This window comes from Phycodurus eques, chromosome 13, assembly GCF_024500275.1.
Source record: "Phycodurus eques isolate BA_2022a chromosome 13, UOR_Pequ_1.1, whole genome shotgun sequence".
Classification (NCBI taxonomy): Eukaryota; Metazoa; Chordata; class Actinopteri; order Syngnathiformes; family Syngnathidae; genus Phycodurus; species Phycodurus eques.
Window position 1 is genome coordinate 19,492,088 of NC_084537.1, and position 9,659 is coordinate 19,501,746.

The window sequence follows — 9,659 nt, forward strand, 5'->3', positions numbered from 1 at the left end:
TTTGTGCCTTTGGAGAGGGAATAAAAGAAACAATCAAATACAGCGGTACCTCGACAAGCGACCTGGCTTAAGAGTTTTTCCAGATACGAGCTGTCGCTTGACAGTTGGCAGATGGTGAACAATTCTTCAAAAAAGAGGCTTCAAGCTGTTTATTGCCACTCCCAGTTGAGAAAAGAGAATTGCCCGTTGTGTATTTAAGCAAACCACATACTGTACCTTTCTTACGGAAGTCCTTTAGCTCAATGCTAACACACAGTGCAAACCGCTATAGACGGGCTAATGAAACTGGCATCGATGTCGAGGTTTTGTAACTCTTTGATCAACGGATATTTGAACAGAAACTCAGCAACAACACATTCAGACAGACAATCTAAAAATACTCACAGGCATATTCTTTATCCTCTGTACTCCCCCCGCCCCAAAAAAAGTTACATTTTGGGAGGGGGTTTATGTTTTCTAGTGAAACAGTCTTGTGAAAAAAGTCATGTATTTTTTAGAAAAAGTTTGTTTTTCCCGGATTAAAAAACAAACAACTTTTTACAAGAAAAGTAATATATATTTTTTAAAATGTCCGTGAAAGTAATGTTTTTATCAAAAAAGTTGTATCATATCTAGAAAAAGGAGGAAATTTTTTCATTTTCTCAGTCTTCTGCTTTCCAGAGAATAGTCTTATATTTTCAAGGGAAAAGTATTTATTCCAGAAGAAAGAAGAAGTAATAAAACGTATATTTTTGAAGGCCCAAGTATTTTTCTAGAAAAATCTGATATTTATCAGGAAAATAATCTATTTTCGAGGAACAAAAGTGATATTTTTACAGATGAAAGGGTACGCATTTTCTACAAAATGTGTCATGGAAAAAAGTCGCACTTACGACAAAGTAAAACAATATTTTTTTTCTTACGCAGACGCGCAAGACAACGGCGCTCCGTGATGGGCGTGGCCAACCAAACGCGCGTAATCCCCACCGCCACCTCCGGCAGGCCGTTTACCACCGCCGTCCCCGAGGATGAGGAGGCGTTCGAGAGCACCAAGACGGTGGTGACCGTGCTGGCCAAGGAGTCTACGGTCATCTCCAACCTGCGTCACTTCACCAGCTACCAGATCGAAATCCATGCCTGCAACCACCCCACTGACTCGGCCCGCTGCAGCATGGCGGCCTACGTCAGTGCCCGCACCATGCCTGAAGGTAGGGCAAAAGTACCCACTCTCTGTACTTAAGTACAAATATAAATACTTGTGTAAGATAAAAAGTACTAGAGAAGTATCACAGCTACATCTGCTATGATGCATCATCTCTGGGCCAGCATTTATCTGCTCAATATGACCCTGATGTGAAAACAGAAGTTCAGAATATTCTCCCATCCCTTGATAGAAGTAAAAAGAAAAAAAGAAATAAAGTAACATATGCTACTGGAGCTGTAGCTGTCTCTACAGCATAATTGTGCTGCTCCTTCTACTGTGTTTCTCAGTCAATGAATACTGTTCCTCCGCAGACAAAGCCGACGACATCACGGGCCCCATCACGTACGAGGTGTCCGACATGACTGCGCACATCACCTGGCAGGAGCCCGCCGCCGCAAACGGCATGATCATCCTGTACGAAGTGAACTACAAGCGCATCGGGGACAGCGAGGTGAGTGGACTGAGTCGGTTGCAAACCGCAGTGACAACCAGCGGCACGTCAACAGGGTCTGCGTCTGCTTCTGTCGGCATCATTCTTACTTGAACTACAAATATTACGCTGTGAAAATTTCACCTCATCCATCGTAGTGAGCAAGGTGACAATGGTTATCAGTATTGCCACGGTATTGCTCAATGAGGGATTTGTAGAATGAGAGCCAAAGCAATAATGGTCCAAGTGTTACAAAACTATTTCTGAAAATACTAAAATATTTGGCCTAAAAAGACACAAATATTAAGACAAAATACTAGGAAAAAAGTACCAAAATGTTATATGTATAACATTATATATAACTATAAATACACAAATATTTGCAAATAAATATTTAGACAATAATTTCAGACATTTTTTAAAATACATAAATATTAGAGAAAAATACAAAAATAGTACACCAAAAAAATTAGTCGGGGGGGGGGGAATCCAAAATATATAAACCTAGTTCAAAACAGCACAAAAATGTTTGGAGGGAAAAATATGTTAACAATAGAAAAAATACAGATATATTACTCGAAAATAAGTAAACACTTGGCCACCATCTCTTCTACTGGATCTGCCGAGATATTGGCACGCTGCGACAAATTGAAAGTTTTTCAATTTGCCCACCTCATTCACCGCAGCAGCACATAGACAATGAATGGGTTGGTTGACGCCGCGCTGTGCTAAGTGCAGAGTGAAAGCGCCTCAATAATTCAGCCATTCATTTGTGACACGTCAATGACATGATGTCATCTTTAATTGTCGTCGCCATGAGATAACATCATCGAGGTTGCAAATAAAGAAATGAGATTTAGCCAATGAGTCGAATGAGCTCTTGATGTTGTGGCACAGGAGCTGCACCACTGCGTGTCCAGGAACATGTACAAAACCACGCGCGGCTGCAAGCTGCGGGTGATGCACTCCGGGAACTACACGGTGAGGATCCGAGCCACCTCCCTGGCCGGGAACGGCTCGTGGACCGAGCCCACGTACTTTTACGTGCAGGACGCCAGTAAGTCTTCGCTTGCAGTGGCATATTGAGATCACGGGAACGTGTTACGCGTCTCACGTCCGATGTTTTTTACAAGGAGATCCTCTCAACATCGCAAAGATTGTAATCGGACCGGTCATCTGCGTGCTGGTGCTGTTTGCAGCCTTGGCGGGATTCGCAATGTTCAAGAAAAAGTAGGCCTCTGCCTGCTCTCATCTTGAATTGCCGCGCTCATGCGATTAAGTGACGGGATTGTTTGTTTTCTTTCCAGCCAAACTCAAGGGCCCAGCGGTCCCATCTACGCCTCGTCCAACCCTGAGTATCTCAGCGCTAATGACAGTAAGCATACGGTACACAGATGCTCACCACACCATCTTATAAGGGGTTTCTCCAACTTTAGAAAAAAAGACCACTTTATTGGCCCGCCGCACTAATACAACAGCATACAGTGAACCTTTGTCTATTTTATATATTATTTTATTTTGTTAAAATTGTATTTGTATATTTTTATATTTTTTATACTTGTTGTTTGCAGCCTTGTTTGTTGACAAATATTACTGCAAAATTATTTTGTTTTTAAGACTATGTTGCAACAACGTCCATATTCAACAGTTAGCATCCCAGTAGATTGTCATGCGTTAGCTCCACAGTGTTGTGCCCGTCCACATTTACTGACTGAAATTTCATTAACACGCAGTGTACGAGGAGGACGAGTGGGAGGTGGCCCGCGACAAGATCAAAATCCTGCGGGAGCTGGGCCAGGGCTCGTTCGGCATGGTGTACGAGGGCATCGCCAAGGACATCATCAAAGGCGAGGGCGAGACACGTGTGGCGGTCAAGACGGTCAACGAGTCAGCCAGCCTGCGCGAGAGGATCGAGTTTCTCAACGAAGCCTCAGTCATGAAGGCCTTCAGCTGCCACCATGTGGTAAGCGCACCACCAGCAAAAACTACAGTACAGTACAATGTACTGTGAGTAAAGTGAACAATTCTAACATGGAACAGTATAATCAGTAGCATCACCATATATATCAATGGGATTTGCCAGTGGGAGTGGTACAAGTTAAAATGTTAGGTACAATTGCAAAATCTAGCAATAACACACAAAATATATAAAACGATATATATATATATTTTTTTTTAATAAATTTTAAAAAAAAAAACATTAATATTGTAAAAAAAAATACGCAAATATTATATTATGGGGCAGTTGTGGTGAGAGCGGTCCATCCACTGACCGAAGGGTTGGTAGTTCAAATCCCAGCTGTGACTGTCTATTGTTGAAGTGTCCTTGAGCAAGACATTGAACCCTAAATTGGCAGCAAAATAAATAGATGCATATTAAATGAAAAATAGCCACATAGAACAAAATCTAAAAACATTGGACAAAAAATACTAAAATATTACGAAATGAAACTATTAGAAGAGATACAAAACATTAGATTAAAGAATACAAAACAATATTAGGCCCCCCCAAAAAAAACAAATATGCATTAGAAAATAGACAAATATTAGATGAAAAATACACAAATATTTGGTAGAAATGTATTTTTTTAATTTTACAAAAATATTAAACAAAAAAAACATATTAAACAAAGATAATTAAAAAAAACTATGGAAAAGACTGCCCAACTATCTTACAGAACAAATACAGAAGCAATAGATGAAAAATACAGAAATTGAAAAAAAATACAGAAATATTAGGGGGGGGAAATATTTCTAATAATACAAAAATGTTCTTAAAAAAACGGAATATTACACAAAGATGAAAAAAATCGACTAATATTAAAATATATGGAACAAATACACAATTATTAGATGAAAAGGACAAATTAAAAAAAGTTAAAATATTAAGGAACAAATACAAAGCTATTTAGAAAAACTGCAAACAGACAAAAGCATAAGAAAATGATCCAAAAGATAACACAAAAATACAAAAATATTAGATGAAAGATACACTAATAGAAGAAATTGTAAAATATTGGGGTGATCAAATACAAGCATAATAATTGATACAAAACATTGAAGAGCCAAAAACACCTAATATGGTTAGAAGAACAATTGCAATTTGAAATGTTAATACGGTGTGAAATGTCATTGTAAACAGTTTCATTTTTGTTTTGTTGCTGCTCATTATATGTCTAATTCTTTTTGTTAGGTGCGTCTGCTTGGCGTGGTGTCCAAAGGCCAGCCCACCCTGGTGGTGATGGAGCTGATGACACACGGGGACCTGAAGAGCTACCTGCGCTCCCTACGCCCTGACGCCGAGGTAACTCTCGTATGTTCGCCCGATGCTACTGTATGTCGCTACTTAAGCGGTGACTAAACAAACGGCGTCGTTGTCAGAACAACCCGGGCCGTCCGCCTCCCACGTTGAAGGAGATGATCCAGATGGCGGCCGAGATCGCCGACGGCATGGCGTACCTTAACGCCAAGAAGTTTGTGCACCGCGACCTCGCTGCCAGGAATTGCATGGTGGCTCAAGACTTCACTGTCAAAATAGGAGGTGCGTCTTACACCTACATGGAAATTTGCAAATCTTTCCAAATATTTTTATTTTGAGCTAATATTCTTTTAATATTTAATTTACATTTTATAATTTAATATTTTGTATTATTTTTTTAATATTTGTACTTTTGAATTTATTTTTTTGTTTTTTTGATATACAAGTATCTTATTTTATAATAATTCTCAATAATATTTCCATCTAATATTTTTTAATTGTAATATTTTCTGATTATTTCCTAGTTGTGTTTTGTCATCTGTCTATTTGATCTGTATATTATTTTCCATTTTCTTTATTTTAGCTAATATTCTTCATTGTTTTCATCTGTTTTGTATTTTCTTATATTTTCGTAATATTTTTGGCAAACATTGTTTTATTTTATCATGTTTTTCTTTATTTGTATTCTAATATTTAAAGTTTTTGATATTTTTGACCTAATATTTTTGTAGTTTTTTCCCGTTTTGTTTAATATTTGTTGTAGTTTTTTTTATTTTTTATTTTCCATCTACTTTTTTCCATTTTTCTTTTTTATTAAATGTGTTTAGTTAACCATTCAATGTGTCTTTTTCTGTTTATTTTTTTGCAGTTTTGTTTTTGATATTGTTTGTATTTTTCAGATTAATATTTTTTATTGTTTTTTTTATTTTATTTTCTATTTTCTGTTTTCCATCCAATATTTTGGAATGTTCCATTAGTTAAATCTACTATTTGTGTAATTTTTACATTATTTTAAAAAACTTTATGTATAATATTTGTATTTCTTGTTCCAGTCATTTTAATTATATTCTGTCTTTATTTTCTTTTGGGGGGGGTCATATTTTTAAAGTTTTTTCTATTTGTGTATTTTTGATCAAATATTTGTGTATTTTTTCTGCATGATATTTAAGCATTTTTTCAAATGTTTTTCCAGAATATTTTGATATTTGTGGGTTTCTAATATTTGTGTATTCTTTATGTATATTTAAGAAAATATTTGTGATGTTATTGCTTTGTCTCTCTCTTAATAAAACCTTTTTTTTCTGTTCAGATTTCGGCATGACCCGAGACATTTACGAGACAGACTACTATCGTAAAGGAGGGAAGGGCCTGTTGCCCGTCAGGTGGATGGCGCCAGAGTCTCTGAAAGACGGAGTGTTCACTGCACATTCCGACTGCTGGTGGGTGACGCGTGGATTTTGAATGTCAGGCGAGGAAGGCTTTTTTTACAACATGGTGTCCGCCGGCCTGCTTCTTATGCGCACAGGTCGTTCGGGGTGGTGTTGTGGGAGATCAGCACGCTCGCCGAGCAGCCCTACCAAGGCCTCTCCAACGAGCAGGTGCTCAAGTTTGTCATGGACGGAGGATACCTGGACCGGCCGGACAACTGCACAGAGAGACTGTGAGTACATAACGTGAACAATGTTACTTACTTAACCTGACATAATTGTACTTACTTCCAGTTTGGCTTTCCTAACGGGAAAAGGGAGGCATTTATTTTTCTCAAGTGAATGAAGCACTCTGGAACTGAATTGGGACACAGTGTCTATGAACTAAAGTAGTGACAGTTTGGTACCATTTGTTTTTCCTGATGATGATAAAGGATCTGTCTATTTGGAATTGGAATAAGGGATCTCTTAATTGAGAGAGTTATTTTTTTCTGGTGATGTGAAAGGGAGGTATTTAATTTCAGGAGGTTATTATTTTTGGCGGCAGAGCAATTAAAACTGAGAGGATCATAAAGCAATAACCCGATGCATCTAGCATGTACACAATCAACAATCCATGTTACATAAACAACTGTATTCAATAGTTACATTAACACAAACAAACCACCTTCACGAGACTCATCAGTCGTACTGTATTAGCTAGTATACCAGCCCAAATAACATGCTAGCTCAAACTGACGTAACGTGACATCACAGGTGCTTAGAAATATGCGCAATAATGCTTAACACAAATGGCATGAGTCATTAAACTCACCTTTTAGGATTTACACACAATAATAAATGTAAGGCAATACAGGCTAATTATAGCAGCAAATTAGATTTCACTGGTTAATATTAGCTCTATTGGGACACGAGCAAAAACATGCATTCAGTTTTACATCAACAAAACAGGACATCGCAAACATTCAATGACTTAAACCTAACAGCAGCACTGAGATTCCACTAGATGGCGCCACAGTAATATTTTTTATTGCTTAGGCCAGAACCCAAAAACAGAATAGTTTGGATTTTCAGAGAGTAATGGAGAATAGGTCCTCTCCCCCGCCCCCCCTCCAAATAAAAAAAAATAAATGTGAATTTGTGAATACAAAACCGCATGTATGCGGGAATACACTGTAATCCATTCTATGGTAACATTATTTTCTTACCTGATTCCAGACACGAACTGATGCAGATGTGCTGGCAGTACAACCCCAAGATGCGCCCGTCCTTCCAGGACATCATCGAGATGCTGCGGGACGACCTCCACCCGTCCTACCGCCAGCGCTCCTTCTTCTACAGCGACGACAACAAGCCGCCCGAGAGCGCCGACGACCTGGACCTGGACGTGGACAACATGGAGAGCATCCCCCTGGACCCCTCGTCCTACTCGCAGCGGGACCTCCGCTGCTGCCCCGAACTGGACGGAGGCGGGGGAAGTTACGAGGAGCACCACATCCCCTTCGTGCACATGAACGGCGGCAAGAGCAACGGACGCATACTGGCTCTACCGCGACACAGCCCCTCCTAACCGGACACCCCCACAGAATCTGTTCTTTTTTTATACAGAAACACACATAAATCACACTCTCCAGAGAACCCTCAATGCATATCTCAGGATTTTTACTTTTTGTCACACACACTACAGCGCTTTCTGTACGTAGCGCCTCCTGCGTCTTACCCCTGTACATAGATATAAATAGAGAGAGAAATATGAATATTGCCAAATTTGTGGATAAAGAATTCAACTGTGAAACAAGGCTGCTAACAAACAAAAAAAAACTCATTTTGATGAAAGCAAGGGGTGGGAAACTACATATATGGAACCCTGTCAAGGCATCTGACGACATCGAGCCCCCCATCACCAAAAAATGGAACCACCACGAAAAAGGTTGAAAAGGGGTTTTCCCCCCCTGCAACGAAAAGGCTTGATTCTCTGGTTATTGTGTGGGGGGGAAGAAGAAAAATACATATATGGACCCCTCGCCAAGGCATCAGAGGAAGCGGAGCCCCGCAAAAACCGACAACCACAAAAGATGTTACGCACTGCCGTGTTAAAAGGCTTCGTTCTCTGCTTGTTATGAAAATAACCGAGAAGGAAACTACAGTGGCGCCTTGACATACGAGTGACACCACTTGGGAGTTTTTCGAGATACAATGCAATTTTTTATTTTTTATTTTTGCTTTGACTATATGAACTATAAGTGCTGTATGGTGGTGGCAGTGAACTCGACTCGCTTCACAACAAGCAGCAGTCGGGCAGGTAGTGTAACAATTCTTCAAAAAAAAGTCTTCAAACTAAACATGAAACAAAGACAGTTACATTATTTGAAACAACCACATGGATTTGCCTGAGTAAAGTCTGTTTAGCTTTATGCTAACAAACTATGCAGCACGCTATAGACAGGCCAACGATAAGCTTCGGTGTTACAGTGCTATAACACTATAAGCAACAGATATTTTAAAACAAAGGTGCGTCAAGACGTGAACAGATAATTTAACAATACTTGCAGGCATATATTCTTTATCCTCGTCAAAGAACGACTAATATTTCTCTGGCTTACTGTGAAACTTGACCGGCTCCATATAGCCGTATGACGTATGTCTGTATTTTACTGCCCCCGGGTGGCCATCGAATGCATACCAGAAGGAGCAGCACAATGTCCAATGAACTAAAGCAAAAACTGTTCAAATTCTTTACATTCTGATTAATGATGTAATTACTGTGTTTTTATAAAGTACAATATCATAGAGTGCTGTTTTTTTTTTTTTTTTTTTTTTTTTTTTTTTTAAAGTAGCAGTTTTTTTGGGGGGAGAGGATGGAATGAATGAATTGCCATTTCCCTTTCAGTGCAGAAAGATGGTTTAGGATTGTTTTGAGTTACAAGTATGGTCACGGAACGGATTAAAATCGTATCTCAAGGCACCACTGTACATATACAGGGGCATCAGAGGAACCGGAGCCCCCAACCAAAAAAAAAAAAAAAAAGAAATAATATAAGCCACCACCATGAAGAGGTTGAAAAAGGGTTCCCCACTCGCACGTCCAAAGGCTTCATTCTCTGGTTGTTGTGTAAAAAGGAAAAGAAGAAGAAAAAAAAAAGTGACGTTCTACAAACTCTTGAACAAACTCTGGTTAAAGGAGCTGGTAAATGGTGACGTTATTTTTTTCTTTTTTCTTCTCCATTTTTTTTTTTTTTAAACCTCGTGACACTGCAGTATTTAAACCAAAATGGCACACAGAATACAACACACAAGATCATCATTTTCATCGTCGTCAGATTTTATTTATTGGTTGCTGTTCCACATTTACAGCTGAAG

At 39.0% G+C, this 9,659-nt stretch overlaps 1 protein-coding gene across 1 annotated transcript in view; it reads left to right on the forward strand.

The window, feature by feature from the left end:
* Nucleotides 1-9,376, forward strand: part of insra (insulin receptor a) — a 60,267-nt gene extending 50,891 nt beyond the window's left edge. Inside the window, exons 11-21 of the mRNA XM_061693618.1 lie at nucleotides 907-1,187; nucleotides 1,495-1,634; nucleotides 2,511-2,670; nucleotides 2,747-2,843; nucleotides 2,921-2,988; nucleotides 3,347-3,576; nucleotides 4,807-4,917; nucleotides 4,995-5,154; nucleotides 6,182-6,311; nucleotides 6,398-6,532; nucleotides 7,518-9,376. Coding sequence (XP_061549602.1) covers nucleotides 907-1,187; nucleotides 1,495-1,634; nucleotides 2,511-2,670; nucleotides 2,747-2,843; nucleotides 2,921-2,988; nucleotides 3,347-3,576; nucleotides 4,807-4,917; nucleotides 4,995-5,154; nucleotides 6,182-6,311; nucleotides 6,398-6,532; nucleotides 7,518-7,869 — 1,864 coding nt within the window. The 3' untranslated portion in view covers nucleotides 7,870-9,376. The remainder of the gene's footprint in view (nucleotides 1-906; nucleotides 1,188-1,494; nucleotides 1,635-2,510; nucleotides 2,671-2,746; nucleotides 2,844-2,920; nucleotides 2,989-3,346; nucleotides 3,577-4,806; nucleotides 4,918-4,994; nucleotides 5,155-6,181; nucleotides 6,312-6,397; nucleotides 6,533-7,517) is intronic.
* Nucleotides 9,377-9,659: the final 283 nt, after the last annotated feature.